Source organism: Bos indicus x Bos taurus, chromosome 6, assembly GCF_003369695.1.
Source record: "Bos indicus x Bos taurus breed Angus x Brahman F1 hybrid chromosome 6, Bos_hybrid_MaternalHap_v2.0, whole genome shotgun sequence".
Classification (NCBI taxonomy): Eukaryota; Metazoa; Chordata; class Mammalia; order Artiodactyla; family Bovidae; genus Bos; species Bos indicus x Bos taurus.
The window spans coordinates 110,268,932-110,281,638 of NC_040081.1; the positions used below are offsets into that span (position 1 = coordinate 110,268,932).

At 43.7% G+C, this 12,707-nt stretch overlaps 1 protein-coding gene across 7 annotated transcripts in view; it reads left to right on the plus strand.

Annotated features, from left to right (window-relative positions):
* The window catches only part of CC2D2A (coiled-coil and C2 domain containing 2A), a 131,294-nt gene that overhangs the window by 73,505 nt on the left and 45,082 nt on the right, over window positions 1-12,707 (plus strand). For all 7 annotated transcript variants that reach the window (XM_027545069.1, XM_027545067.1, XM_027545066.1 and 4 more), the window contains 4 exons: window positions 3,820-3,976; window positions 7,075-7,222; window positions 10,294-10,432; window positions 12,398-12,601. In XM_027545069.1, the coding sequence (XP_027400870.1) occupies window positions 3,820-3,976; window positions 7,075-7,222; window positions 10,294-10,432; window positions 12,398-12,601 (648 nt within the window). The remainder of the gene's footprint in view (window positions 1-3,819; window positions 3,977-7,074; window positions 7,223-10,293; window positions 10,433-12,397; window positions 12,602-12,707) is intronic.

Sequence of the window (12,707 nt, forward strand, 5' to 3'; positions counted from 1 at the left end):
AAGGGAAATCAAACAAGGTCCCTACCCTCAGGAATCTCACTCTTCATTGAGACAAATGATAAACAAGGAATTTTATCATTTCTTGGGGATAAGCAGTCCTACAGGGAAAGCCCAGGGATTGGTGGGGGCATTCAAGTAAGTGTGGGTGAGCATGTGACAACCTCGTGCAGTGCTCACGCAGGGTCCGAGGGAGTTCGAACACCCTCACAAAGTGGACAGTGCACCCTCCCCTGGCCAGGAGAGCCAGTCCCTTGAGAATGTGAGAAACCAGAGAGTTGGAGACAGGAAGAGCTCAGTGATCTTTTAATCACAACTGCCCGTGCTAAAGGCTGTGCTTTAACCTTTTGTTACTGTTGTGTTGTTTAGTCACTAAGTTGTGTCCCACTGGTTTTCGACACCACGGACTGTAGCACGCCAGGCTCCTCTGTCCATGGGGTTTCCCAGGCAAGAACCCTGGACTGGGTTGCCATTTCCTTCTCCAGGGCATCTTTCCAACCCACGAATTGAACCCATGTCTCCTGCCTTAGCAGGTCATATCTTTAACACTGAGCCACCCGGGGAAACCCAACCTTTGGTTTTAGCCATTGTTTATACAGCATTTCCATGTTTTGTGGCTCTTTCATTTAGGTTTTTAATTCTCTTTCAATCATTATTTCTCACCAATCTGTCTAAGGTAATTATATTTACTTTATAAATCATGGATTATAGTTAGGGCTTTAAAAGATTTCTTAACTTTTATTCACCTTTCTGATTTTCCTTGACCCGAGAGGAAAGCATAACAAAAAGTGAATGCATCCTGAAGTGAGAGAGTGGTAGATTCACATCCCAGCTTTGTGACTCACGAGATGAAGGACCAGGAGAAATTTCTCCCCTCCGCTGAGCCCCACATCCATCATCTAGGATTGCGGGGTCTGATATCTTGCTCAATCTTTACCAGAAGCCATCCTTTATAGGACTGTGGTTAAAATTAAGCACGGTATCAGACCTAAAGCTCTTAGTGGCTTCACACAAAGAAAGGCCTGTCTGGGTGAATAAAAATTCAAGAAGTACAAAAAGAATTTTAAAGAAAGAAAAATGCGCCATTCTCTCTGGCTGGAACTTTATGCCAGAGAGTCCATAACTTAGCAGATCAAACCAAGGTCTCTTGTGCAGTAAGCAACAACCTGTTCCATGTTCTTTATAGTCTGTGATATTATAAAACTGCAGGGTCTTATGAGAAGCTGGGATAAGCCAAAACTTATGGAACTTTCTTTTTCTATTAGAGTTCTAAACCAATAAAAGTATAGAGAAAATCTGTAAAAAAAGATACAAAAAGAGAGGGATCATTTATAAATTAATAGAGGCTTGAGCGACATACCAATCAACTGCTGTGTATGAAATCATTGTCATCCTGATTCAAAATATTATAGTAATTTTTTGAGATTCTGAAGGGCATTTGAAACTTACTGATATTTGGCATTACTCAGGAATTGCTGTGATAACTCTATGGTAATTATGCCTTTTTATATCCTCTTTTAGAGATATATATTGAAATATTTACAGATGAAATGATGTCTAAGCTCAGAATACTAATGAAGAGGCAAATAGTTGAGAAGATAGATAAAACCAGATTGACAATAACTTAATGGTAATTGAAGCTAGGTAGGTGATGGGTTCATGGTATATTATTCTTCTGATATTACATATATTTGAAACTTTCTTTAAAAGATCTTTTTAATATAGATCACAATATCAGCAAGATATTTAAAAATATCACCTGTCTACTAATAAAGATGAAGTTGGAGAGTGTGGCTTAAATGTGCAACTCATGCGCTCCCTGCTGAGCCCTTGAATCAAGCAGGGGTAAGCCCTGAACAGTCACAGGTCTCTTGGTGGGCCCAGCCTGTTAGAATAGCTCACAGTGGTACTCAGTCTGGGGTCTTGAGTTCAGTTCCTATGGAGCCTCTGCCTTTGTCTTTGTCCCAGTAGCCCCTCCAAACTCAATCAGCCAGGTTGCAAATGTGAGCTGGTGAATACCAGGCAGATGAGGCCTGGATAGCAGGCCACACGAATCCATCCTTCTCATCCTTAGAAAAGAATCCACAGCACAACACGTGCTGTTTTAAGGAAGGATGGGCAGAGAGACTCCGTAGTGTCATCTTTGCACATTCAGGTGGTGAGTGGAAAGATAATCAGAGGGGATCGATTACATCAGAAGAGAAATAGAAACAGTTCATCGAGAGATGAATGGATAAAGGAGTTGTGGTACATACATGCAATGGAATATTATTCAGCCATAAAAAGGAACGAAACTGAGCCAGTTCCAGTGAGGTGGATAAACCTAGAGCCTGTTATACAGAGTGCAGTAAGTCAGAAAGAGAAAAACAAATATTATATATTAGCGTATACATCCATATACACGTATGGAATCTAAAAAATGGTACTGAGGAACCTATTTGCATGGCAGGAATAGAGATAAGATGTAGAGAATGGGCTTTTGGACACAGTACAGGGGAGGGGAGAGTGGAACGAACTGAGAGTGCAGCATTGATGTATATACACCGTCACGTGTAAAGCAGAGAGCTAGTGGGGAGCTGCTGTACAGCACAGGGGACTCAGCTCAGGGCTCCGTGATGACTGAGAGTGGCAGGAAGTGGGTAGGTGTAAGGGAGGTTCAAGAGGCTGGGGACATATGTATACCTTTGGCTGATTCATATGGATATATGGCAGAAACCAACATGACACTGTAAACCAATTATCCTCCAATTAAAAATAAATTTAAAAATAAAAAAGAGGGAGGAGATATACGTATACTTAGAGCTGATTCACATCGTTGTACAGCAGAAACTAACACAGCATTATAAAGCAATTATCCTCCAATTAAAAATAAAAAGATAGAAATGCTTCATTAGTAGAAATAAAAGAGCAAGATCTGCATTTTAGAAAAATATGTACCAGCCAGAGAGGCTTCATGGAGAGAGACAATGGAACATGAAAGGAAGGCAGCAGAACTGAGAAATATTTTATCTTTTTCCCACAAAAGTGAAATGATCCGGGAATACAGGGGAAGCTTGATCACATGGAGCAGAGGGTCCGACTGAGACCATATTGTATATTTGTAATCTGTGGATGCCCTGGCAATGGGGTCTTCATCTCACGGTGATGGCATGGTGATGAGACATACCACAGTAATTAGCATCAGAACTATAGATGGTCCCATTGACCCCATTTTGGGAGAAAAGGTCTGTGAAGGAGATGGATAGGGCTCAGCAACTAACAAAAAAAATGAAGATCCTAAAGGAAAGACTGAGAGATTTACCAATAATAGATTTTATATTAATAATACAAATAATACTTTTCTATTACCAATAATAGGTTTGCCTCAATACCCTAGAGTACTTCAGGGTATAATGCTTTTCCTACTGACTCTGAAGTTGGTGCAGATAATAAACCATCTGGTGGCTTGTCCAAATTATCTCACCTTTCTACCTGATGCTGTTGCTCTCTGAAATAACTGGAACCAGGAAAAAGAGGAAGCCTATTCTCCAAAACTAATGCATATTAGTTTGAAATAGAAATATTTGCAGTAGCCTGGTACTTTGTAATCAACCTCTCTACCACAGATGATTGGGCCAGGCAAGAAGACAGGATGCTGATAACTTGTCAAATAGGGTATGATCTGGTCTCTATGGGGGCCAGGGCAGCACGACTCAACCCTCCACTCTGACATGGATGCTCTGGACTAGAACAGTGAACAGCACAGACAAAGGGACTGATTATCTGGGAGTGAGCACCCTCTGTTGCTGTTTTTATTTGGCTCTTTCTCTTCCTCAATTTCAGGTCTATGAGACAGTTGGACACAGTGGTACCACCTTGCTGGCGGAAGTGTTTCTGCCTATTCCTGAAACCACTGTTGTCAGTGGAAGGGCTCCCATTGAAGAAGTGGAGTTTAGCAGTAACCAGCATGTGACCCTGGACCACGAGGGAGTCGGAAGTGGTACGGAAGGCCTCAGCGGCTCACAGAATCACTGTCAGATTTGAATATCTTTTTCTTGTCCCTTATCAGACAACCAGACAATTACAACATTGCTATCAGAAATTCAGATGAAAGCAATAATCACATACGATTTTTTGCAAAGTAATTTTTACACACTATGGGCGGCCAGTAAATTCATGTAACTGTACAAGTATGGCCACGTGCATTAAGGGCATTTAGATTGCCTTTGACACCTTAATTCAACTTCTAGGAATCTTTCCTGAAAAAATAATTCAAAATGAAGATAGAAATTTTGTGCATTAAAAAAAAGAAGTACATCATAGTGTTATCTGTATGGTGGAAAAGTTTGAAAGAAAATAACTGTAATGGGGATATTATTAAATACTATTCTCTCATCTCTCATTTTCTCATGGACTTTCTCACTCTGTCAACCATGTTTTTTTAACCTCTCTTTAATGTACTTGACATCTCTTTCTTTCACTTCTATATTCTGTGTAATCTCTTTAAATCAGTCTTCTAAGCCATGAATTCACTTTTTGGCTGTGTCTAGTCATTGAAATTCATCACTGAGTTCCTCATTTCAACGATTGTATTTTTCCCCTTCCTATTTAGCTTTTTTCACAATCAGTTCTGACAGCCTTTTGTCATTTTCTGGCACTCTCAGTCATTTATTTCATTCATTCATTCATTCCTCCATTCTTTGTGTGCATGTTAGCCTCTCAGTAGTGTCCAACTCTTTGTGACCCCGTGGACTGTAACCTGCCAGGCTCCTCTGTCCATAGAATTCTCCAGGCGAGAATATTTTTCAGTATTCTGTATCTGGCATTCCAACACCTTTCTGCTTATCGGTCTGATTCTGTTTCCTCGCATGCCTGCTGCCTTTTTGTTGTGAGTGCATATCTGGATGCAAGAATCCCTTGAGTCTGAAATCCGATCACCAGTCAAAAAGTCTGGAGATCTAAGCTTTTAGTTCCAACTCTGTTACTGACAAACTGTGTGACCCTCGTAATCACGTAACCTCTTTGACTATCATCTTCCTCTTTCATAAGAGGGGTCTAATAATACCTCCCTTAAATGTCTTATGGGGTTATTCTGAAGATCAAGATGCAGTGTTCAGTATGAAGGAAAGATTTTTTTTTAAGTCATAAAGTAAAATAAGTACACTTTATTTAATTGTTTTTATCTTGGCTGCTCTGGGTCTTCATCACAACATTCCAGCTCTTCATTGCGACACACAGGCTTAGTTGCCCTGTGGCGTGTGGGATCTTAGTTCCAGGACCAGGGGTCAAATCCGTGTCCCCTGCATTGGAAGGCAGATTCTTAACCACTGGACCACCAGGGAAGCCCCTGAAGGAAAGCTCTTTAGAAAACACAAAGGGGCTATTATAGGGTTACCAGTGGTGCTGTTTTGTGTTAATATCAATAATATTAACTTGGACTCCAGAACAAGAAGTTCCTATGAAAGTGAAAAAGTTAAAGTCACTCAGTTGTGTTCAGCTCTTTGCAACCCCATGGACTATACAGTCCACGGAATTCTCCAGGCCAGCATACCGGAGTGGGTAGCCTTTCCCTTCTCCAGGGGATCTTCCCAACCCAGGGATCGAACCCTGGTCTCCTGCATTGCTGGGGGATTCTTTACCAGCTGAGCCACCAGGAAAGCCTATGTTTCATGCTTAAAAATCTTCTTTTACATGATTAATGTCCTGTCCAGAGACGTTTTGTCATTAATGTCAAATCAGTGGGAGCCCCGTCAGTGAGGCCTTCAAGTTTCTACCGTAGCTGAGCGACAGCGTCTGTGGACTGGTCAGTGCCTGCCAGGTCTGAGGCTTTGCAGGTTTTTCCTCACTTGACATGCTGCTTCTCATTCCAGGCACGCTCTCACCTGAGGGCCTTTGCATTGTTCCTTCTGCCAAGAAGGCTCTTTCCCAAGATACCTATATGCCTCCCTTCCACTTTCTTCAGGCCTTTCATTATTCAGAAGGGACCTCTCATGGAGCCTTCCCTTGCCACTTAACATTGGAAAGTTCAACCCCTGCCTCCTCCTCAAACATATATTTTCTAACACTTTTCTTTTTTTTTTTTCTCTCTTTTGCACTTACTACTCTCTAACATGGGGTTTCCCTGGTGGCTCAGTGGTAAAAAATCTGCCTGCAGTGCCGGAGATGTGGGTTGGATCCCTGGGTGAGGAAGATCCCCTGGAGAAGGAAATGGCAACCCACTCTTGCCTGGAGAATCCCATGGACAGAGGAGCCTGATGGGCCTGATGAGCTACAGTCCATGGGGTCGCAAAGGTGATCACAACTTAGTAACTAAATCACCACCACCACTCTCTAACATGCTAGCCTCATCTCTTTATTTATCACATCTATAATCTGTCTTTCCTACTTGAATGTAAATTCCGTGAGGTCACAGATTCCTATCAGTTTTCTTTACTACTGTCTTGGTGACTAGAGTAGTGCCTGGCATGAAGTAGGGGCTCAAATAGGTATCTACTAAATGAATGAAGGATGTCTTCACAGTAATCCTTAAAAGGGGGTGCTATTATTATTATTATAGTATGGGCTTCCCTGATAGCTCAGATGGTAAAGAATCCACCTGCAACACAGGAGACCCCAGTTCACTTCCTGGGTCGGGGAGATATGCTGGTAAAGGGAAGGGCTATCCACTCCAGTATTCTGGGCCTGGAGAATTCCATGGACTGCATACTCCATGGGGGTCACAAAGAGCAGGACACAACTGAGCAACTTTCACTTTCATTATTATTATCTCCATTTTATACATAGCGAAACTGAGGTTCAGAGAAGTTAAGCAGTTTGTCCATGGTCACACAGCTGTTAAGTGGCAGAATATATATGCAGTTGGTCCCAGTGCAGAGTGCATCACTCCTCATAATGCTACACTCTGCTATCAGAGATGCAGCCGAGGGGCCCACTGTGTCACCCCCTGAAGCTACACATTGTTGATCTGAATGATGTGTTCCATCCCCCTACCCCCACCCATTCTGTTCCATTTGTCTGCCCTCTGCTTTGCCTTCTCACAAGCACGGGGCTCACTCCCTCTTTCTAAACAGCATCCTTTTTCATCCACTGCTTCCTCAGGAGTGCCCTTCTCATTTGAAGCTGACGGTGGTAATCAACTGATTCTAATGACCTCAGGGAAAGTGTCCAACAGCGTGGCATGGGCCATTGGAGAAAATGGGATTCCTTTAATTCCTCCGTTGTCGCAGCAGAATATTGGATTCAGAAGGTAACGTGTGGCTAGAACAGCTGATGAGCGAGGACAGCATTGGCGTCAGCGCGATTCAGGGGGGAAAGGCTTGCAGTCTCACAGTCTTTCCTTTTATTGTCATGTGCCAGTATTTTCAGGGTTTTTTTTGTGTGTGTTCTTATGATAAAAACTAAAATGTTAATATCCTAACAAATATTGGATGTTTGTCAGCATCAGGCACCAGTAAGCCTGTGAAATATTCTTTTCACAGTTTTGCAGATGGGAAAAGTACATGGTACGTGTTGTTGTTGTTCAGTCTGTCAGTCGAGGCCCACTCTTTGTGACCCCATGGACTACAGCTCACCAGGCTCCCCTGTCCTCCACGATCTCCAGGAGCTTGCTCAAATTTGTGTCCATTGGGTTGGTGATGCCATCCAACCATCTCATCCTCTGCCACCCTTTTCTCCTCCTGCCTTCAATCTTGCTGAGCATCAGGATCTTTTCCAATGAGTCAGCCCTTTGCATCAGGTGGCCAAAGTATTGGAGCTTCAGCATCAGTCCTTCCAATGAACATTGGCATGGCATACAGTTGTATCTATTTGGCCCTCAGTCAGAGATCACTGTAAAGTATGACTGATGTAGAAACTTCTGGGTATATGAAAGGCCCTATTCTCAGTCCCCTTCCTTGATTGTTAGCTGTCGGTTTCACTCAGAACAGCAGGAAGGGACTCACTCCAGACGGACAGGCCACCCCTCTTAGTGGTTGATGCCCATCCAGGCAGCCTGGACTGTGGAGCCAGGTGCCTGGGTTCCAGTCTTGCTTCTGTCGCTCTCCAGTAGATGTGTCTTGAGTGGATCATCTTACTGCCGTGGCCTCAGTAGCCTCCATAAAATGAAAGGACTTACCTTTTCTTTTTTTTTTAATTTTTATTTATTTGGCTGCACCAAGTCCTCGTTGCAGTGTGCAGCATCTTAGTCGTGATGGGATCTAGTTCCCTGCCCAGGGATCGAACCCAGGCCTCTTGCCTTGGGAGCAGGGAGTCTTAACCACTGGACCACCAGGGAAGTCCCAAGAGGACTTATCTTGATCATCAGGAAGATACGTTCCAAGTCACAGGCTGTCATTTTCAACATGTGGAAAAACAGCAGAACGGGGCTGGTTTTATTCCCTTTACGCCCTCTCCTTCCAATGTAAACACCTGTATCCATGTGATAATAACAATAAGGTCTTTCTCAGCCAGGAGCCTGGCAGCATTTCCAGGGGAGGCTTGTTTATGCCTTTACGTACAAGCCTCCTGTACTTTGTCTCATTGAGTTTCCTGCTGAGGTTAAAGCTCCAGCTCCTCAGGAGAGAAGGGAAAACAGTGTGAGTGACGGGAGACGCAGCCCTGTTAATAAAGGCCCAGCTGACCTGTGGTGACCACCTGGCCCCCTTGGAATTCAGTCATGTCCAAAGTTGGGGCTTAAGTTAGTTGCATAAATGTTCGTTTCTTCTCTTTTATTTTAGCCTCAGCCCCAAGTGGTCCCCAGTTACCTGGGAGGTGGGACCTTCCCGGCATCCTACACCAGGTGCCCTGGTCTGGATCCAGCGACTCAGGACACTGGTGTGCTGGGCACAGTTGCAGAAATGCAGGGTCACATTTGCATTCCTTCTATTTATGCTTCTTTTCCCCCCAGATGTACTGAGATCTCATTGACATGTAAAATTGTGTAAGTTTAAGGTGTACAACATAATGATTTGATATTCTAGATATTGCAAAATGATTTTCACAATAAGTTTGGGTAACATCCATTGACACACATAATTACAGATTTTTCCCCCCTTGGGCTGAGAAATTTTAAGATCTACTCTCTTAACAATTTCCAAGTGTACAATAGAGTATTATTAGCTACACTCATATAATCATACATAGGTTGAAGGCAGGAGGAGTAGGGGGTGGCAGAGGATGAGATGGTTAGATAGCATCACCAAACTCACTGGACATGAATGTGAGCTAACTCTGGAAGATGGTGACGGACAGGGAAGCCTGGGGTGCCGCAGTCCATTGGGTCACAAAGAGATGGACACGACTGAGCGACCGAACAACAGCAACAGCTACGGTCACCATGCTGTACATTAGAGTCCCAGAACCTATTCATCTTACAACCCGAAGTTTGTACTCTGGAATGGCTTCATCCATTTATCCACCCCCCTGAGCTCTGGCTCCACCAGTCTTTTCTCCGTTTCTACATGTTTGGTTATTTTAGATTCCACGTCAAAGTGAGATCGTCTCACTTAGCATGATGACTCAGTGTCCATCCATGTTGTTGCAAATGGCAGGATTTCCTTCTTTGATGACTGAATTATATATATATATATATATACATACAGATCACATTTTACTTATCCATGTGTCCACTGACGGACACTTGGGTGGTCTCCATGTCTTGTTATAACTGTTACTGTTATAACTAATACTGCTAAACATGGGGTGCAGAGACCTCCCCAGGACACTGATTTTGTTTACTTTGGATGTATCCCCAGAAGCCAGATTGCAGGAGCATGTGCTTGCTCTACTTTTAACTTCCTGAGCCTCCATACTGTTTTTCACGGTGGCTGCACCAACTTCCGTTCCCACAACAGTGCACAAGGAATTCCCCTCTCACATGCTTGCCAGCACTTGTTATTGCTTGCCTTTTATGACAGCCGTTCTGACAAGTGTGAGGTGACATTTCATTGTGGTTTTGATTTGCATTTCCCTGATCATTGAGCATCTTTTCATGTGTCTATTGGCCATTTGTATGTCTTTGGAAAAATGTCCATTCAGATCCTTTGCCCATTTGTTAATCAGATTGTTTTGTCACCATTGAGTTGAATGAGTTCCTTATATTGTTTGGATGTTTCTACGCCTTATTAGACACATGCTTTGAAAATATTTTCTGCCACCATTCGCGCTTTTTTTACCCTTATAATGTATTTAATAGAAACTATCAGGTAAGGAAAAATGGCAGAAGTCCTTCCTACAATCAGACTTTCCTTCGCAGAGCAGGGCGGACCCTGCAGTTCTGTGGTCCTGATGCAGACTGCTCTGTGAGGAAGTCTGTCTCAAGGAATCAACTTCTGTTTTCAGCGCTTTGAAGAGAGCAGATGCCATCTCTTCTATCGGCACGTCAGGCCTGACAGACATGAAGAAGTTGGCCAAATGGGCAGCAGAGTCCAAGCTTGACCCCAACGACCCCAGCAATGGCCCCCTGATGCAGCTGATCTCGGTAACGTGGCAGGAGACATGGGCACACACCACTTCTCCCCTCGGTGTGGAAACCAAAGGGCAGGGCTTTTTACACAGGTCGTCTTTCACACTACGTTCTCCTGCGCCGGAGTGTGTAAGAATGTGAGGGCTGGGTTGAATGACAGGTTTAAATTCTAGCTCTGCACCTACTGACTGTGTGAGCAAGACAAACGTGGTCCGAAGCCCGTGATGCCCTCACAGTGTTGTTGGCAAGAAATGGGCTGCTGGTGTCAGCCTCTAGCTGTCCACACTCAGCATGCAGGAAGCACTGGATACTGCTGAGGTTACAGGGCTTCCCAGGTGGCGCCAGTGGTAAAGAACCCTAAATGGTAATCTAATCGTCCAACCAGAAAATGAGCAAAACCACCATTTCTGAAGACACCCCAGTACAGGAGAAATAAGCAATGCAGGTTCGATCCCTGGGTTGGGAAGATGCCCTGGAGAATCAAATGGCTATCCACTCCAGTATTCTTGCCTGGAGAATCCCATGGGCAGAGGAACGTAGCCCACGGAGGGCTACAGACCATGGGATCACAAAGAGTCGGACACAACTGAGTGACTAAACACTTGGTCCCCTTGATGTTTCTTCTTTTTAACCATTTGCCTCCCAGAGAAGCACAAAACACAGGGCTTGCTTTCCTGTTTCTGTTGCTCAGTCATGTCCGACTCTTTGCGACCCCATGGACTGCAGCACACCAGGCTTCCCTGTCCTTCACCATCTCCTGGAGTTTACTCAAGCTCATGTCCATTGAGTCGGTGATGCCATCCAACCACCTCATCCTTTCCTTCCTGAGTAGCCCCTTTTATGAACCAGGATTGTCACCGCAGGATCACCTTTCCCATTGCAAAGCCCCAGCGGATCTCTGCTCCCAGAATCTCTCTCTGCAGGTCACGGCTGCAGCTGACAAAGCTCCCAGCAGAGGAGCAAACGGACACCGGGGCAGAGTGCAGCCCAGACCTGCTCATCCTCTCAGGGTTGCTGAAGCTGTGCTGTCTATGCTGGTGCCTGGGTCCATCTCTGGTTCACTTGTCCTCACAACCAAAACCACAGAGTGGCGTCCAGGAACAAGACAACAAGGCCCTGGAGCCAAGTGAAGCTGGCTGACTGGGGCCCTTATTTATGTCCATAGATATAGTCTAAAAACTATATTTTAAAAATGTTTTAGTCGCTAAGTAGTGTCTGAATCTTTGCGACCCCATTTACTGTAGCCTGCCAGGCTCCTCTGTCCTTGGGATTCTCCAGGCAAGAATACTGGGTGGATTGCCATTTCCTTCTTCGGGGGATCTTTCTGACTCAAGGATTGAACCCAGGTCCCCTGCATTGTAGGCAGATTCTTTACCAACTGAGCTACAAGGTTTTAAAAATACATTTAAATATATATTTTATATATATTATGTATATGAATAATCTTATTTGCAGTGCTGTGTGCTGAGTCGCTCAGTCATGTCTGACTCTTTGTGACCCCCATGGACTGTAGCCCACCAGGTTTCTCTGTCCATGGGATTTCCCAGGCAAGAATACTGAGTAGGTTGCCATTTTCTTCTCCAGGGGACCTTTCTGACCCAGGGATCGAACCTGAGTCTCCTGTGTATTTTTTGGAGTAGGCGTTTGGTAACACACTGATATAATTGACTCATTTATCAGTCTGTTATATTTTCATAACACCTATTAAGGGAACATGCATACCAGACATGAACCGTTTACTTTTTATTTCTCTGGAAAAAATGATTTATGGTACTTTTAATAACTATTCAATGAAGATAATAGCATCTCCCTCATTGCCATTATATTTGACTGTGTTTTCTCTTCAAATGAAATAGTGGATGTTTCAAGTATATCCAAAACTGTTCAACATTCAACATCATTCCCAAGAAGCTCAGTGCCAAGTTTCCTTGGGTGAAATCTGCCTGTCACCTAGAGCTTTGTATTTCCTGGTTTTTATAGGTTGCTACCAGTGGTGAATCCTACATCCCTGATTTCTTCCGACTCGAACAGCTACAACAGGAATTTAACTTTGTTTCGGATGAGGAATTAAATAGATCTAAACGATTCAGGCTGCTGCTTCTTAGAAGCCAGGAGGTGCCAGAGTTCCGACATTATAAGCAAATTCCACTGTATGACCGAGAAATTATGGAAAAAGTATTTCAGGTAAGAGATTGCCTTAGAGGGGTTAATAAAATAATGAAATATTTACTGTTCCATTTTGTATACTATTATATATATGTAGGTGTCCTTGTGGTGTTCTCAGTAGCAA